Source organism: Charadrius vociferus, unplaced genomic scaffold (assembly GCF_000708025.1).
Source record: "Charadrius vociferus isolate BGI_N301 unplaced genomic scaffold, ASM70802v2 scaffold7, whole genome shotgun sequence".
NCBI lineage: Eukaryota > Metazoa > Chordata > Aves > Charadriiformes > Charadriidae > Charadrius > Charadrius vociferus.
In genome coordinates this window covers 6044730-6063867 of record NW_009649308.1, presented here as the reverse complement: position 1 = coordinate 6063867, position 19138 = coordinate 6044730, and the positions used below count along the sequence as shown (strand labels likewise).

Here is a 19138-nt window from a genome sequence, read left to right as displayed (position 1 = left end):
TTGTGATTTTGACACTAGATAGCTCTCCGACATAGAACGTGCCTATTCAGTTTCAGGAATGTTCCTGTTATAGCAAGAGTTTCAAAAGCTGCAGTTGTGCGACTCAGTGGACCAGATTTTCAACTTCAAGCTCAATTGGGTGGTTATTACCTTTAGCAGCATAAAGGCTCCAAGCTTTCCATTTGTTTAATTAAAAAGTATACCCAGAAGACAGTTTGGTCTTTCCCCATAGCGAGATACTTTGTTGTTGGTTTCGGTTTGGTTTTGGGGGGTGGAGGTGGAGGGGTGGTGTGTGTGGGGGGGTCATTTTAGCATTCTAAAGGTTGCTAAAGGCATTTACTTTGAATTAATCCTGCTACCAACAACCTATGCTATTCACTGGAACCCGAAAACTCCTGTGATGGTCCTCGTTAGAGAATTATTGCACCACAGGCGGGAAGAGATTCAGCCACTACAGTTTAACCTTTTCCTTTGACCCTGTTACCCTCAGGACTCCAGAAAAATATTTCCCAAGATGATGTCTCAATTCTTTTTGAAACAGAAGAAAAATAAAAAACAAGCCCCCAAACCTTTACGCCTGCATTTTTCTTTAAAAAAGCCAGGACTTTTGTCTCCTGCCTGAAGCATCAGGCACTACTTGCCCGGACTAAATACCTACACATTTTATGTCTGAAATACCCAAGAACTTAGTTCCAGCTAAAACTCTCCCACACAAAGGGCAACTCTATGAGGGACGGACTATAAAACTGGTGAAATGAAAACTGCTCACATCTTTTCTGAGCAGTACATCATTGTTGAGGCTTCCAAGCATTTGCTAGAATGGTCTCCAAATATCTCTGAACAATACCGTTAACAACTGACCAGTGTGAGTGTACCTAAGGGTGACCACAAAAAAGAAAAACCACTTCCCAACAACAACATCCCCCAGGTTACAGTGCATCCGTGTGCATGTATAAACAGACACCACTCCTGTTAAGTACCCACTCTTTTTCTCCTGATTCAGAGATCCCCAAAATCCTGGGACTCTGAAGAACTGAGGAATATAGTCTGTATGCAGCATTATGGTGAAGGGGAACAGAGAAGTTTCCCCTGTATGTCCTCACAGGTTTACAGCAAGAGGAAAGATGTTGCACAGTTCTTCAGCGGATGGGCACATATATACCATAGTACAAACGTGTGAACGTAAATGCATTCAAAGACAGACCTAAAAAAATAACTTCTCTCTTTTAAATAGCTGTCCCTAGCTCTTCCAGCTCCAAGTTTATGAACCCACAATCAGCTCCACTGGAGGCATGAGTCATGACCACGTGGTAAGCAAGAGCTTTGCAATGGAACTCTCCCACCTCACTTACAAACCAGAATGCTTCTACAGTGCGCTTGTCCCGTCGTTTTTTAAAGAAACAAACAAAAAAAACATTTCAATAGAAGTTTATGCTGCCTAAAATCACTAGAAACAATCAAGTTTAAATTGATTCTGAAATCCTACCTAAATTACCTAAGGGAGGGCAAGCATACAAGTACAGTATATATTCACACTCAAAAGGGCATTCAGCACAAACATCCAAGACACACCACATTCCCATGTAAGTGATAAAGATATTAGCAAGAGGAACTTTTCAACTGCTTTAAAAGTATAATATTAAGGCTACAAGGATAAACAACAGTTACTAACCTGTTCCTTAACAGCAGTGTTTACATTGGTCAGGTAGTGTTGACATATTTGACAGAACACTCTCATCTGCTTCTTTAGACGTAGAAGATCCTCCTTTAAAGAGAAGGATTTCATGTAAGTTTTGCTTTGTCCATTTTCTAGTCACTTTTACTGTATGCAATTTCAGAGCTATCAACCACAGTCCTTGTATGTAGTTGTAACATTCAAGTCCACGGCCTTATTTAAAAATCACTATTACAAATAAAACTATTAAGCAGCAATTTCCTCAATTTTGTCATCCTGCGTACCACAAAAAGACATGGAAGTTGGGATGAAAATAGTGAAGTTATCTATTAAAAAGGATAAATTATTTTGTCTTTAAAGGATCTGTATTTTCAACCTAGAGAACAGATTTCAGGTAGCTGTTCATAACTAAAACAGACAAGGCTACATGGTATTATTTAATTTTTTTAACTCAGTGCTTGGGGATAAAGTAAAATGTCAGGTGAGAGTTGGGGCTTTCTTCCCCTCTTCCCTTGACAAAAAAAATGTAGCTTTATAAGTGTTGCAATGACTTCCAGAAAAGCAGATTATTGAGCAAATAAAGTATCCAATTGGCAGAAATACCATCAACATGTGCAGCATAGTTGGCGTTACTCAACCACGTGAAGATTCTAGTGCACATAGAACTGGGGAAGTCCTATTACAAAAGGCCAACTGTGTAACCAGCACCAGCCCAGACAAAAAGAAATACCCCTGAGATAAGTTAAAAACTATCCATACAATCTAAACCCAAACAAAACTTTCCCTTCAAGAAAGCAGGTAACACACCAGCACAATGTGTCATTCAATCTCAACCAGAATTGTAAGAGCAACACCTGCTTCTTGACTATGAGTTTAAGTGTAAGATGATTTTAGAACACCTTCACTACATAAAACCTTTCTTCTCAACATTTACCATCCAGATTACTATAGTGATATTGAGAGAAATAGACATAGGAGTATTTTCTTTCGTTTATACAGAATTATTTGTTTAAATTTTAATTAAAAAATTGAATTATTTGTATATAGTCTTTTATTTTAGCAGCCTATATTATGAAGCCAATTCACACACTTAGTCAACCTGTTTAGAAACAACACGCAGTTAGCAGTTAATTTTGTCACAGAACAAAAACCAATGCAAAACCAAAGAACAACAACAACAAAAAAACCCCAAAAATAATCTTTAGGCACAGTACATTTCTGTCACTGCTGGTTCTGTGCTTCCATTTCTTTGCTGTTATGTTCCATTGGCATTGAACAGAAATCAATGGAACTTCTGTACATACCTGGTATATTTGGCAGCAGGCAAGCAGTTAAATATAATAAAATAGTTGTGGTTCAGAAGCTAAACCTATGAAAGCTATAATTTACTAAACTTTATTATACAGGAGCAGAAAATAGTCACAATAAAGGACCACTTTTCAAGTAAGTTCCTTTCATTCCTGCAAGTATTACAAATCATATTTTACTGCAAAATAGTTAAGTCAATCTTAATTTCTACCCTAACTGTTTAGTATTTAGCTCAGCTTCTGCCATCAGGCTTGTGATAAAGCTTTAATCACTATTACAAAAAACTCAGAGTGCTGTTTACCTTTTAAAGAATAAGCTAATAAAGCCTCCGAATCCTTCACTCACATAAGTGGTCCTCAACAATCTATGTATCCACTTCATATCTGATATTTTTGGTTTTGGAAATGTTAAAAGCTGTTAAAACCGACATGGTAAAATAGCTAGCCAGGCAGTGTTGAAGAAGTTCACAATTATTTAACACATCTTCAGATTCTAATCACTGAATCAGTAAGGCTGCAATTATTCATTTGACTAACGAAGTCTTAACATGGTAAGAAAAAAGAAAAAAAATAAACACCATGGTCTCACAAATGTGTTCCCTATTATGAAAATCATTAGTATAAGTTACATAGTATGCTTCTCCACTCCTATATCTACCAGAAGCTCATATTATCACAGCCTAAAATAAAGAAAAAAATAGAAAAACCCCTATACATCCTCACATTAAAGTATATTGTCATAAGGGATTATTAATTACAAATTAAAATGTACTGATTTAAATTATTAATGTCATGAATCCCCTTTGTTTTCTCCCTAGTAAATAATGAGATGCCTACAACTTTTTTCTTAAATTAACTATAAATATGGCAAAGTCTTTAAAAAAACCCTGAAGAATTTACTTATTTCATCTCTGACATAAATGAAGGATGTGTAATCAGTATCTCCAATAATAAAGTGCAACTCCAGCATAAATTTCCAGTGAAAGAGCATAAAACGTACCCTTCTTAGAAGGCTGTAGAAGGCAAAAGTATGTTTGATTATAACTTTTTTTTTTTCCCCAGCTAAAGAAGTCATCAAAATGTTTCAGCACTTATGAACTCCATACTAAACTGTCTGGCCTTTCAAAAAACATCTTTCATTAGGCAGTTCGCAGACCAAGTCACCTAATCACGCTCTTCAAGCAATGCTGTCCAGTGGATACAAGAAACCTTAATCCTTCCTCCAAGATTTTTCAAGACGTGAAATTAGAAAGATGACATTTGCCAGAGCTTTGCCCTTCAAGAGTACTATACATAGAACCAGCACAGGCCCTCTTATTATTCCCTGAGAAAGTCTGAAATTTAACTTAAGCTTTTCATGTCTTTATTTAACAGCACATTTAAAAGACTGATGAAGAGTGAAGTATGATTGCAACGCACTGAGCAATAAGAATACTACAACAGTGCACAAATTCTCGTATCTCAGTGACTTGCCACTGATACTTCCCAGTTTGCAAATTCAAATCTACTATTTTAGAGTAGTAAGACTGACTATACTGTGTTTTACAATTGGTATTCTGCCCCTCCTTAGCGTTGTCACTGTGCCAGGCTAATAGATAATGCATTTATTTACTACCATTACTTTAAAATTCTGTCAAATTAAACATAATATTGACATTTAAATAGTAAAACCATAACAATTTAGAGAAACTAGTATTTCTCTAAGTCAAGCATTCCACTACCAAAATTATGAATTCTGAAGAACTTATTAGAAATGCAGATTTAGGCAGTATCTCTATAAAACTAAAAAAATTCTTACTCTTAATTAATTAAATCAAGTTCCCACTTGATGACACTGCAGGTATGTACAAATGTTTATTTACTAATACAACTGGAACAAGACATACCTTTGTGGAACTGCTTTCAGTAATTTTTGCTAGCTGCCAAAGGATTACATAATGAGTACACTGCAGTGCATGAATAACAATCTGAAATCAAAAGGAAAAAACCCATTAGATGACAAAGGCCAATAAAAGACAGCAGCAAAAGCTATTTATTGTTGTACCTAAAGAACACATTTTAACTACAGACCTGCTCTGGCATGTCTCCATTTTCAATGCCAGTTTTCAACAACTTGTAGTTGCAGCCAAACAAGTCCCATCTTGATAGGTCATGAGCACTGGAAGCATTAGAAATGAAGCAAAGATGTAATTTAACTAACACCACTTCTGCAATCTGTAAATAACTGCTAAAAGCTTAACTGGTCTAAAAAATAATAAAAAAAAAAAAAAAAAAAAACACCATACCCCAGCCCCCCCAACAAAAAACCACAAATATCCCCCCAAGCCCCAACCAGAAACACCACCACCAAAAAAAAAACCCAAACCCAAACCCAAAAATCTCAAAGAAAAACAAACAAAAAAAATCCCCAAACACAAACCCCAGAAGATTTCAGTTTTGTATGTTTCTTCATATATTCAAAATGGGTCATGTTCTGTGCAACTCTCAATCATCCACAGGAAACAAAAATACCTCCAAGTTACATTAAAAAGCTAAGACAGAGCAAATGAAAAACAAAAAAACCCCGCACCACAAACCCTGACAGATGTCTACAGAAGCCTACTTACTTGTGAAAAGCAGTGATTCTCTTCAGTGTTGACAAGACTTGATATGCATCGTCTTCATCAGGTTCCTCCCCCTATTTAATAATCACAAAGTAAGATATCCCAAGCAATGTATGCTAAGCAAACTAGGGAACTTGAGAAGATTAAAAAAAAACCAAACCAAAGCAAAAAAACCCACAAAACCAACCAAATCACTACCACCGAACCCCAGAACATGCCCACAAACCCAACCCACGACAACCTCCCCCCACCACCCCAAAAGCACAAGAGAACTGCATCTGAATTACTTATCAATGACATTTGTTTTTAGAGGAGTTACAGAGTTTGAGAGAGTAGGTAACAGTTCCTGTTTAGAAATAGTCAGCAGCACAAGGAGAAGTAGAGGAATGGGGTGGGGAGCAGGGAGACGGAAAAAAAAGAAAAAAGTCCAGTATAGCAGTATACAATGTATTATGTAGGTGCTTCAATTTTCTCTGAAGAATCCAGCAGAGGCCACTGTCAGACAATAGATACTGGGCTAGATGGCCCACAGGTCAGTACCTCAATCTTACCTTAATCACACAAAAAAAGTCTTTGAGAGAGGTAAGGGAAGCATTTTGTTCTAATTTTCCTAGAAGTTCTGACAAACTTGCATTTGGAGAAAGAAAAGGGTCCAAAAAGTATCTATTAAAGTACATAGGAAAAACTGAGGTCACCGAAACTCCTCCTCAGTGTATCAGAGATACGGCAAGTCTGATGCATTTTACTGTTCTGTAGTTGCACAACCTTATCAAGGCACTATGGGTTTCAACACTTCTACCAGGGTATTTGCCATTTTCCTTCAAGCCAACTGTGACATTTCTTTACCTCTCATTCTTTCTTTTTCTTACAAAGCGGGAGATACATGGATTACTAGGCACATTTCTTACATAGTCCACATATGTGTAGGGTGGAATCCTAGTTCAGACCAATAAGCAAGAGGAACAGGAACAAAGCTTGATAAAATAAAGTAAGTCTGTGTCTGAGAAGTGTAGAGAATGAGGTTGTCAAGAAGGTACCTCCCATGCTCCTTATCACAGATGAGGAGGCAGAGAAAGAAGTTTTGTCTGAATGTCAGAGACCCCGCATAGCGAAGTTAAATGGTGTATCAGAAAATTCTCACTCTTCAGATTAACACAGTGTGGGAATAAAGCAATTTTTAAAGGTATTAACTGCATCTGCTTGCATTCAGGGAGGGAGGGGGAGAGATTTACCAGCAGCAACATGCAATCCCAAGCAAGACTAGCAACACTAGTACATCTGAGGAGAATCCTCGTGGAATTACAATGCCACATCTCTCAGAAACATTAGCTTCAAAACCTAAAGCTGAAGAGTTTACGCGATTTCGTAGTTTATCTGAAACTTATCTCAAGTTCCCAACAGACACTTGTTAAAAGGAGATTCAAATTAAAGACTCCCTGTCCTAATACATAAGAACAGTCTGAGTTCACACAATCACAACAACGATACTGTTGTACTATTGTGATTGACTAAATAGTTTTGAAAGTCAGAGGCAAGCTTCCATCCCTAACTTACTGACTTGCATAGGAAGGCAGAAAAACACACTGGAAGTATTTACAGGGACAGGAAAAGTTGATCTTGCACATTAAAATACCTCTTGCAGGAAGTCTTCAAGAAGTCGATTAAACTTGTCTGCCAATTCATCTATTAACTGACTTCTTGCAATGTCAACCCTGTTAAAGATTGTGAATTCTTCATTACAGAGAGCGTGGTATGTTTTTGAACAGGCTTCCAAAACATCTATGTCTGTGTGCTTCTCCACAATATCCCGGATTTGTCGCAGTAAGGCATCCAGATGCTACAAGAAAGATGAGGCGTGGGAAAAATATGTATTCATGGACATACAAATACACATACGTGTACGTATTTTTATCTTTTAAAATTCCTTAAGGTTTATTAAATTCAATTTATTACTTTTGTAACTGTGATGGAGAACACAAAACAATTCTAGAAAAGCCAGTGAAGCTTCTGAGTAAATTAAAAATCTATTTAGGAAAAATTAAGCAGAAGCTTGTCAAAGGGTAAAGATTGAATGCATTTTAAAAAGTCATTAAAAATTTGCAACTGTTGGTATGGTTTTATCTAACACTTGAATTTGCAATGACAACTGAACAACACAGAAGCATTTATCTCCCACTCACAAAACATGGTCTTAAAAGCTATATAATTGAAGATTTCGTTTCATAGCACTCAAGTTGCAGCACTGAAGCCAACTTCAGTTGTTCTTATTTACCTCCCCTCAACCTGAATTGCTCACTGCCGCTCTATGCTATGCTGTCAACTAAACATTTTATCACTTTTTTTTGACCCTAATGATTTCCAGCTACTTGCTTCACAATACAGCAAAAACAGTACATCTGAGAAGGTGAAAACAGAGATGGGAAGAGCTTACATCAACTTCATCACCACAGCACATAAAATGAGAGTAGTAACTACATAACTTGTGACCTAGTAGTTGTCTCCTTTTTTGTACAATGAAGATGGTAGTTTATGAGTTTCAGTGATCAGTAGAAGAAAACTTATCAAGCTATTTCCACAAGCTTTTTACAATCTGTAAGGCAGCACAGCATACCTCAAACATGACCATAACCCAGCAATAAATGCTCTTGCACAAAGTTAATCTAGCTAGCAAGATTCTGTTAAAACTCACCAGAGAGGCCTTAGAAAACTCAAACTTTCAGTATCTCTAAGAACAGCAGCAGCCAGCCACAGCTCTGGAGTCCAATTCTCATTCTCAAAAAGGGTTACAATAAATAAAGTCTCACACAAAAAACCACACCTACAACGGTAACTGAAATTCCAGTGACTTAAGTCTCAAATCTGGGTTTTCTCCTTTTGCATTAAGTGTTATTGAATGTTACCTTACCTTTTCTAATCGCCCTGTTGTATAAATTTCCAAATCAAAGTACTGTGGCAACTGCAATAAGTTGGTGACTTTTTCTGCATCTACAGAATACTGCAAAATTCACAAGGAAAAAAGTTTAAATGAAAAAGTCCTGAAAAACACCACAGTTACAGGACAATCAAATATTAATAGAGAGTAATAAGAAAAAAGACTTGTGCAAGCTATACAGTTAATTACAAGAATCTACAGTTCTTAACATTTCAACAACAGTCCGTTAGTAAGAAATGGAATTAAACCTACCTTTGCTAGCAACTGAGGAAGTGCCACTGCAAAAAGTTCAGTAATTTTTGTCCTGTCATCCAGCTGGGTTTTCTTTTCCTTTGCTGTCAGCACCTAAAATATTGGGATTGTGAGGATTTTACAACTGAAAGTTCTGGTGCAAAGTTTCATTATCATTAAATCCAGAAAAAGTCAATTAGCCAGGGTAGTCAGATACTGGAGGCTGTGGAGACCAGAGCTGAATTTCTGAATTCAGCCTCTTCCAACAGCAACAGCCTACAACCTTTTCCTTCTTCCCACACTATCCCCACACGGCCATTCCAACATCTCTAGACAAGTAGCTTTTTGCTTCCTACCCTTTTCCCTGTTCCTCTTCCCACAGGAGGATGACATTCAGCTGCTTGCCGAATTGTACAAAGCATTATTTCAATCAGTGCGCTTTCCTGTCTATCCGTTAAAGCTGAAATTTAAGAAACATATGTTAATACACAGCTTGATTTTTCATTTTCCACAAGTATTAGTATCTAAGGATCAAAATACGCTGAGTTTTTAAGAAAAAAAGAAAGGCATCTAGGTCAATAGGTCATTTCCATGAGTGGGGGTAGCATAGGGGATAGAGAAGATAAGCACCTTACCAAACAACACAAGACAGTATTTAAAACTGAGGGAATATCACTGGATGAGTCACAGGACAGGATGAAACAAATAAAGTTTCATAATCATTTTAGTTCCTTTTCATTTTTCAGAGGTCCATTTTCTAGGACCTATGAGATACAGAATTATGCCAGGGGTTTGTTTGGTTTTACTGTCAGAGAAATGACAGTATTTTTCCATAGGGTAATTTTAACACTCAATAAATGAACCGGTTTCACAAGCAACTTAGTTTCTCTAATGTGAGAAGTGCAGCCTAAACCTGTGGAACTAGAGGAGAACTGGACACTGCATGCTTATTGCTGCTCTTTTTCTCCCTCTTTTCTTCCCACCATTGCTCTTCTGTGTCTCACTTCTATACCCAAAGTGATCTCTTTCTACTCTTCCTCACATTTATGATTGGTATTAGTGATTTATTACAGTCATGTAAAAATAGAGAATATATGGGGACTCATAAATGTAAACATCTTATTTCCTTATAAATCAAAACTAACAGAAAGTGCATAGTGATATAAAGGTCTACAAAAGTCTCTTACGTTCTTCTCCATTGAGAGGCTCCTCCAACAGAAGACTGTTCATACATTCCCAGTCCTTCAAGAGGTCTGTTGCACAGTCCCACATGCTGTCCACAAGATAAGCAGCATGTTCATGCAACTAAAATGAGAACAGATTAAATATTTTTCTTTATCAGCAATAAAGTTCATTACCGAACTTGCTATAACACCCAAGCCAAGCAAGAAAAATACCCTGTCTGTGGCACAAAAAACCCAGAAAATTTTGCGAGCTCTCTGGATCAACAGAAGCCTCTCTTTGCCAATTAACTTAAAAAGATTAATTGAGACCAAATGCTACAAAGAGTAGTGCCACAAGATCTGTCAGAACTTGGGGGGCAGGGGGTGGTGGTTGTGAGGAGTTTATTTCCCTTCCCCCTTACAAATCTCCTAAATTGCAATTTCTTTCCACCTATATATTAGCATGAAGAATGACGGAAGAATATTTGTCACAGTAGAGCTCACAGCCTGTCTCAATGCTGTGTACTGGACAGATCCTTCAAATAAACACAACCACACAAAACAGTCTTTTGACTCCCAGGTTGCTCAAGTAATAGGAAAACCAGGACAGGCTCACTGTAATTAACCAATGAGTGGGGAAAAACAACAACAAATTAAATTAGAAAGTAATTTTTAAAAAAAAGCAAACACACCACAAAAAACCAAAAGCAGCAAAACAAAACACACACCACAAAAACAAAAATATCCCTTAAACTCAACTTACTTCACTTTCCAAAAAGAAAAACACTAATGTCTTCACAAGATTAGCATTCGGACTTTGTCTTCCCCTCCTTTTAAGTATTCCATCATCTTCAGGATCTCTGCGGCTGAAAAGCCTAGAAGAAAAATTATTTCAGGACAAGTTTCTTCTTCATTGCCTTTGCCAGTCAATTCACATCAACAAATTGGGTTTTCACAGACTCACATTTAACACCTTGCTGCATGGCTCCACATTTTATTTTGAAAGGAATTTATTTGGGAGAAGTCTCATTTGAACAATTTCATATACGCCGAGTTGGTATTTCACTGTTTTCAGTGGAAGGTATAATTTCAACAAAATACTTTATAAACATTAATGATAATCACAGGTGCTTGAGGTCCTATGCTTCTCTTCAGCAAATTACATTTTCTGAACTTCCCCACATGAGACTTTAACGCAGTGGGGTGGAAAAGCATCAGTCATCACACAGCAGGACTTCTCAGAGGAGAAATGATAACTCCTTTTCTTTTTCTTTTTCTTTTTTTTTTTTTTTTTTCTTTTTTGAACAGAAAAATACTTTACAAAATGGTCACATAAGCCAACTTTGGTGGGAGGCAGGGAAGAGGGGAGGAACTACAAATGGGAAAATACTCATTACGATGCAAGCACAAGTTTTAGGTACCAAACTACATGAGCATTTTAAGATGTTTCACAGAACACAGAAGGATGGGAAAGGAGAAGACAAAGAAATGTTTTTATTATATTACCTGTAGGTACAAGCTTTTAAAGCACAGCCTTCAAAATAACTCCCTATTTCCTATTCAGAAAAACTATAAAAGTTCAAAAACTACAGTAATGTTAGATTTTCTGTAAGTTATTTCTTAAGGTCACTTCATTATTCAGTTTTTTCTTAATTAAAACTAATGAGAAGCCTAGTATTAATGCACACACTAAGATCTACAGGAACAAGCAGTTAACTATAAATTTCTCCATCTTACTTTTTATAAAGAAATTCCCCCGCAGCAACTGCTACTGGCCGATGAGCTGAATAAACCAGATGGTAGACATTTTCACAGTCTTCTGCAGTCAGAACTTCTTCACTACTCCTAGGGGTGGGGATGAGAAGAAAGAAACAACAACAAACCTGAGTTAACAGAGTATGAGCTCTAATCAGTGAGATGGAAATGAATCTAAACCTTTTGCTTTAATTTATCATCCTACAAACCAAAACAAGATAGCTTAGTTCCAAAGTCTTCCTAATCAAAAGTTACTGATAATACACGAGCGTTTGGTAGAAGGTTATGCTCAAAAGTTCAATTACTGTGTAACCTTCCATATATCGTATGTTTCTTCAGTTCAAATATTGCACGACAGCTTCAGATTAGGGAGGCTGAATTCTAAGTTTCTAGCCGTACCACAGTTAAGTAAGTGTAAGGTAAGTAACAGGACTGTTCTAGCCAGATTACTTTTGAAATTCCACTTTGTTCTGAGTGTAAGATGTGTTCACATTTCTCTAGACTTTGGATTATCTGAATTCTGTCAAACTGCTGTCCTCATCCACAGCTATGAGAAATACTTTAAAGTTTTAATATTCGTTGTAGGTCAGATAAGGAGATATAAACGTACTTACTGTAAAACAAGAGTGAGTAATTTTATTGCTTGGACTGCAACATCATATTCTTTGTCAAGAGTCATAGACACAATTCTATCCTAAGAACACAAAAAGAAAGTATTTTCAAACAGGAGAGAAGTGTAATACAACTTCAAAAAAAATCATACTTACTTTAAAACATGAAGTTACACTAACCTTGAACCGACTGGTGAACAGTTCCAATTTGGAATTAAGCTCTTTATTATAATAAAGCCCTTGCAAAGCAGTTAGGCATTTGAGTCTTACTTCCCCTTGCTGAAATAAAATTAAGAACTGGGTTAAAAGTCAAGTATAGGATACAGATGTGATCTTCAATTGAAACAAGACAAGTTTCTTTTGCAGTCTGAATTAATTCTAAGACAATGAATAAATGTTGTTGAGATATACTATCAATAATCACATTAATGATGTAACAATATGTCCTTCTTTCTAACAAGCCAATGAAGGGAGAAAGAAAAAAAAAACAACAACCCCTCCCCCCAATCCTACTGCAGTTAGTATCTCTGTACGTCAAAAACCACTTGTTTTATTCTTAAAAGATGTACTCTAAAGATATTTCTTAAGTAGAATTCTGTGTTTCCTTTCACTTAAATTAAAACTGGCAACATCCATATCATTAACAATCATCTCTTGTTAGATCAGAATTACCAAGTAGGTACAGAGAGAAATATTCCACCTGAAGTACAAAATCTACTGTAGCAGAGAACATGTAAGGTACAGATACAGAAATACTTTTGAAAAGCCTAGGACAACTCACTCCACAGTTTCTTATCACCCCGCTGCCAGAGGTTATTGGTTTTTTTGATACCTAACCCATGAACAGTATAGCACGGGTGAGCATCTCTCATGTTTCACTTCAAATTCAATAGCTTGCAGTCTCCAATGTAAGAACTGAGACAATGTGCTGACTTAACAATGGATCAAGGAGTATTTGTAAACTGCATCTGTTGACCACTCCAAGCAGAGAATAATCTCTAGCTGGTAGGTGGTAAGTAACAGCTTGAGGCACTCAAAGGGAACCCCTCCCATGCTTTTTACAGATAGTTGAGAATACTAAAAAGTTTCCTGACTTGGCAAGACAGAGAAACTGCTAGGCTGTATGACTGGATTATTCCATGTGAAATGCATTTATTTTAAATAGTTAAGTATTCTAAAGTAAAAGTCTATCCACAATAAATAACAGAAAAAGGCATCTCCTTAGAAGGAACAGTTCCTTAACAACAACAAAAAATAAAAAAATCTATATATGTTCTCTAAAACCATTCAAAAGATTGAAGTCTATTTTAGATAAATGTTGAAACGCCAGTGCTTCCTAGTGATAAGAAAAGCAGTGACTGATTAAAACAGTTAAGAGATCAGAACCTAGTCTGGTAAGATCAACAACCAGAAACACGGAGTTATGCTTCATGATTCCGTTCCTTCTCCTCAATGCAGCTTACCTTATCGTGCATAGTCCACCCTACATATTTTAAGTAGCTGTCATTGAGAAAGGCATCACTGTACATCTTCATCCATATTCCAATCTCTTCAATACAGATAGCTCTTATTTCAGCAATTGCATCTCTGTGGAAAGACATGGGGCAACAGGATCACACGGATGAATAATTAGAGATAACTTGTCACCAGCTTCTGAAACAAATTAATGAAGCTACAAATTACTTACTACAAGAAACTTACCGGTATCTATGCACAAAAACACCTTTAAATATTGCATTCATCATGTTTTCTATTTCATCCTGGTTTTCCTGAAGCTGAAAAAACGAACCAACAAGAAAGAATCAACAGTGAGCAGCACTTTTACAGTCAGATCAGATGGTGCTGATGCTAGACAACCTAAATTAAGTTAACATTTGCAAGTGTGGCCATGAAATCCTTTCCTGAAACATTCACAAACCTGTTTCACAGTACAATATGCTATTATTTAAGGAATTCTATCTACCACAGCATATAAATTTTAGTAATTCTAAGCACTGGAAAACTGTTCTTCAACTTTAACAAAGACATACAAAACATTAAAACAAAAGACATGCAAAAAGAATCAATGTTTAAAGTGAATTTTAGTCTTGGATAAGGCTGAGTTATAAATGAGAAAAAAAAATGAAATAAACCAAATAATCGAATGTAACTTCAAAGCTTACTTTCATTCAGTACAAGAAAAACAGAAAATCAAAACCAAAACTAGAAAAGTTGGTAAGAAATCCCAATAGCCAATTATACATAAGAGCAACCGAGATTGGGAAAAGTCCCGATTATCACATCACTGCCTCTTCTGTGTATCTATATAACACTTACAATATGACTGGTCCTGCACATGCATCTAGCACAACTACATTTAATGGGTGTTTAAGGGATCAGTCTCAAACTGCAAGATCATTGTGGAATGAACTGAAGACAAAGTTGTTAGTTTATCTGAATTGTCAAGAAAGTAAAAACAGGTAACAGCATGAAAGTTGATCATAAGAAGGTTATTTCTAATGCCCAAACCAACCAACCAAACAAAAAAAAAAAACCCCAAAGCCCAAAACCAGTTCCCCCAAAAAGAAAAACTTAAACCTGAATGAATTAGGGCTTTCAAAAAGACAGCACTGTCAGCAATGAATCAGCAAGTCCCTTTTACACAAAAAGAAAGAAAATAGAAGTATAATGCATTTTCAATTTTGATAGTGTTTTCTGCAGAAGAAAAGACCTTATCTAGAGCCTTTAAACACACTTTCTGCTGACATCGGTATTGACATCATAAAAGCAGATCCCCAAGATCTTGGGGTTCTTCTCTAGAAATCAAAACCAGCCAATGTATGGTAATTTTTGTTACATATTTGAGCTCGGTTTAAGAAAGCTACTTGGGAAATATAACAAAAAATTATCTATTATTGATTGCAGTCTCTCCTCCTAATTGTAATAAGACAGCACTATCTGAAAATTTTGCAGTCGACATTTATCTCTTTTTACAGAAAACCAGATGTAAGAAGCACTTTTCAAAGTAATTAAGTTTTTCAAACATTAAACATGAGAAACAGAGGGACTAATAACTACCTTTACAAAAAAAATTTGCAGAAAAAGATTAATTATTAATTGTCATTTATCAACACTCATCCTATGCACACCAGCTACAGAAAGATGCACTAACCTCCTTTCTTTTCTGTAGTAAAAGTTCCAGCCTATCATTAGCTCGTTTCCCAATTATTTTATTTCGTTCTGCTTCATACTGCCGTTGGGTATTGTCCATGTTAATACTAAGATTTAATGCCACATTCACTAAAGCAGTCATCAGCTTCATGGCTACAAAAAAGTGAGAATAAGGATTATTTAAAAGGTTACTAGATCTAAGAAAAACAATAAACACAAATCTTGCCACCTTCTTCTGTCAGCCCTTTTTGCATTTATGAAAATATAGTCACTGTAAATTTCTTAATACAGAAACTTTAGCCGTGCTTTACTAAGCACTGCATCACTACTTATCAACACAGTAGATAAAACACTTGACATTTTGGTTTTTTTTCTTTCTGACAATTTTTTAATGCTATAAGGTTGAACTGAGATATAGGATGTGCTTCCCCCAAAAAAATGAAGGTGGAATGTAAGATTTACAAACATAGTCCAGCAAATATTAAAAGGATTCCATTAAAAGAATCAGGTAGTAGACTGATATTACAGAATCATTCAACCTCAAACACACATGAAGTTTCTTTCTTCGAAAGGAAACGTCTTAGACAACCAATGCCACCATACTGCACTATTCTTTTCCCCTCAATTTTACTTTAATGAGGTGCAGTTTTCTTTAAAAATGTTCCTTTATTTCCAGAAGCAGAGAAAGGACATTGACCAATCAGAAGCCAGAGAACTAACCAAAATGTAAAATACACTTGGGTGGGATTTTTTTGCGTGCTGTTATTTCTGAATCAATCCTTTTAAAATGGGTGCAGACAAATATGCCTATTCCAGAAACCAGGAGGTGGTCAACAGTACACTTGCTTTTCTTAGGAACTTTTGTACCAACAAGGCATGAAAGGGCCTGCATTGGCAGAGCGTACACAGAACATTATTAAGTGTGTATCCCTACCACGAAGTTGATGAGTAAGGCATAAAGACATGCAGATAAATTGAAACATCGTCACACACTGTGATCTCCAAGGATATCGAGATGAAAAGAACAAGTCTGAGCTAATCATAGAAGCCAAAATTAACTGCAAACAACAGCAAATATGGATATGAGGATTTTGTTGGCTATCTCTATCTCATATAAAACAAAATCTTCAAGAATACAAACTGTAATCTCATATGAAAAGCACAAGTTAATTATACAAAATCAACAATCTACTACTGATGTGAACAAATGCAAACAGACTACTGATAAAAATCATTTTGTGTGACAGAAATTGACATGCAACAGAGCAACTTCTACAACTTTTATTCAGGCACAACTCAAATTAAAAAAATAGTAAACTTGTTTTTTTAAGAACTAAAATTTGTATTAGTCATGTGGTACAACAGTCAAACTGATGATACAGCAGAATCAGCATATTCTCTTGAAATAAAAGGTTTTGTTCCTCTCTCTGTAATAAAAGCCTTGGCTAGCGGAAGTCTCAGAGCAGCAGCCCAATGCGCCCTGTGATAATGTACATACAAAAGATGATCAATGAAATAGAACAACTAATCAGATAGTCAGAACTGAAGCTAGCTCTAAATCAGCCAGTTCCAGTGAAGCTAAGAAGAACTATTTCCAGTTTGGCCAAAACTCAGTTTCACGAGCAGTCTAAATTCATCTTGTTCAGCCTAAAATTGCTATAATAAGCCCTACATAAGTGGACTGCTGCACCATGCCATCTGAGACCCTTCTTCATTAATCGCAACACGTCTAGGACTTCCTTATCCAAGAAGCTTATCCTTTATCCGGCAAATCGCATGAAAAAGATAATTACTTAAAACCATACAGAAATTTAGTGACTGTATCACTGATGAAGAGGGTTTTTAAAAATATTTCTAATGCAAAGAACGGAAATGCTCCTTTCAATTACATTGTGCTATGGCCTCAATATACAGCACAATTTAAATCTGTAGTAAAAATTGCATCCAATCTAAAATACAAATCCTGTTTGACTTAATGCAGAGCATAAACAAACTGCATTTGAGGTTAAAAAGTCACCTACACCCTTATTATGACTGAAGACAAACTTGTAGAATCAACTGAAAAGTTTCCTTCTATTTACTTTTTTAACTAGACTCAAAGCTAACAAAAATTAAGTATTAGACAGCTGGTAAAGAATACTTTAAAATAATGTTGTGCTTTTCAGTAATGAAAAACCAAAAATGACAAGATAAGAAAGCTGTACCAAAACAAGTTGCATTAGACAAAAACCATATGACACGAGTTGAATGTCGAGTATCGGGAAGTTCAACCAGAACAATTCTTTCCTGTGCAACACAAAACAGAAGCAAAACACAGATAAATATAATTCACTGACCTGCCAGTGTGCTAGTGTGCCGAAATGCTCTGACTTGTGAGTCTGACAGCCCCGTAAGCAGTGAAATGACAGTATCCATCATATATTCATCATATATGATGCTATATTGACATTGCCGGACGAGCACTCCAATGAACTCACAGAAACTCGATTTGAACTTCTTCCACTGGGGACCAGCCATAGTTAGCGGATAATCTCCACTATCCTATTAAAAAAACAAAAAGGGAAACAGGAAACTCTTTCAAACGTCTTAAAAGTTATTTTATTAAAGATTAAAAGGAGATGGGTACAACTTTAAGCCAAAATCTCCAATGCTATAAAAACAATACGTCAGAAGAACACGATTCCACAAATATGCATCTACTTTGCAACTCAGGCTCATTATATGCAGAGACAACATTCTGCAAGCTGCACATAACCACATATACTGAAGTGACTGCAAATGTCTTCTTTCTGTCTTACTCCCTAAAAAAAAAAAAAATCAAAAAAATCATACCCCTTACAAATCTACTTCAGGTTACACTAGAACAAAAGAACCTTCACATGAACAGTTAGTTGACATGTTTAGGAACGCTCGGTTCAGGACCATAATAAAGTTTACAGGGAGATGCTTACTTATCAGACTGAAAATTCCTGACATCGTAAAACACCCTATCATAACACCTTGAATATAACAAATGTATGTTCCTCTCCTAATTTGGGAACCTTTACAAATAATAGTAAAATGACAGGGGAAAAAGAAATTGACCATCATTTGTATCAGTGCTTCTGGGATCAGCTTCTTTAAGAGGCTAAACAACATTACCGGCCAAAAATAAAGAAAGTAACCCTGAAAAGATATAAGAAATCAGAGCTGCTCATTGGAATTCTGTTACAAGAAAGAGTACACATAACATAGTGATAAAAACACCCTGAACAAACAGTCCCAGCTGAAGCTTTATGAATTTCATACAATATTGCCTTACAGTAATCAAATCTATTTATGCATTGAGATAGTTCTAAGGAATACTAAAACACTTTTAAGCAAATACACATTACATTTTCCCCTCTGTTAAAGTTACCAGTGTTTTTGGATTTTAATTGGGGGGCGAAATTATTTCCATATTAGACAAATTTGGGGAGGAGGTTTTAAAGCTACCTTTATGTTCGTTGGAACCCAGGGTGAAAAAGAATACCACTCAAAAATAAACCCACCAAAAAGAACCAACCACATGTCATTTACCCCAACACTCAGAGGAACAGAAAGTAAGTGACAAGTTAAAGGGAAAAAAAGTTATAATCCCCATGAAAGACAAAGCGTCAGTATTCAATTTCAGAATAATCAAATTCAAATCCCCACAATTTGTAGGTTAATGAATGCATAAAAATTAATTTA

At 36.1% G+C, this 19138-nt stretch overlaps 1 protein-coding gene across 3 annotated transcripts in view; it reads right to left on the bottom strand.

The window, feature by feature from the left end:
• The window catches only part of STAG2 (stromal antigen 2), a 79069-nt gene that overhangs the window by 15622 nt on the left and 44309 nt on the right, over positions 1-19138 (bottom strand). For all 3 annotated transcript variants that reach the window (XM_009889281.1, XM_009889282.1, XM_009889283.1), the window contains 17 exons: positions 17764-17968; positions 15429-15580; positions 13979-14052; positions 13741-13864; positions 12458-12556; positions 12281-12360; positions 11649-11756; positions 10675-10786; positions 9936-10053; positions 9105-9208; positions 8770-8862; positions 8491-8580; positions 7219-7422; positions 5589-5659; positions 5053-5140; positions 4869-4949; positions 1673-1765 (listed from right to left, as the gene is read on the bottom strand). In XM_009889281.1, coding sequence (XP_009887583.1) covers positions 1673-1765; positions 4869-4949; positions 5053-5140; positions 5589-5659; positions 7219-7422; positions 8491-8580; positions 8770-8862; positions 9105-9208; positions 9936-10053; positions 10675-10786; positions 11649-11756; positions 12281-12360; positions 12458-12556; positions 13741-13864; positions 13979-14052; positions 15429-15580; positions 17764-17968 — 1896 coding nt within the window. The remainder of the gene's footprint in view (positions 1-1672; positions 1766-4868; positions 4950-5052; positions 5141-5588; positions 5660-7218; positions 7423-8490; positions 8581-8769; positions 8863-9104; positions 9209-9935; positions 10054-10674; positions 10787-11648; positions 11757-12280; positions 12361-12457; positions 12557-13740; positions 13865-13978; positions 14053-15428; positions 15581-17763; positions 17969-19138) is intronic.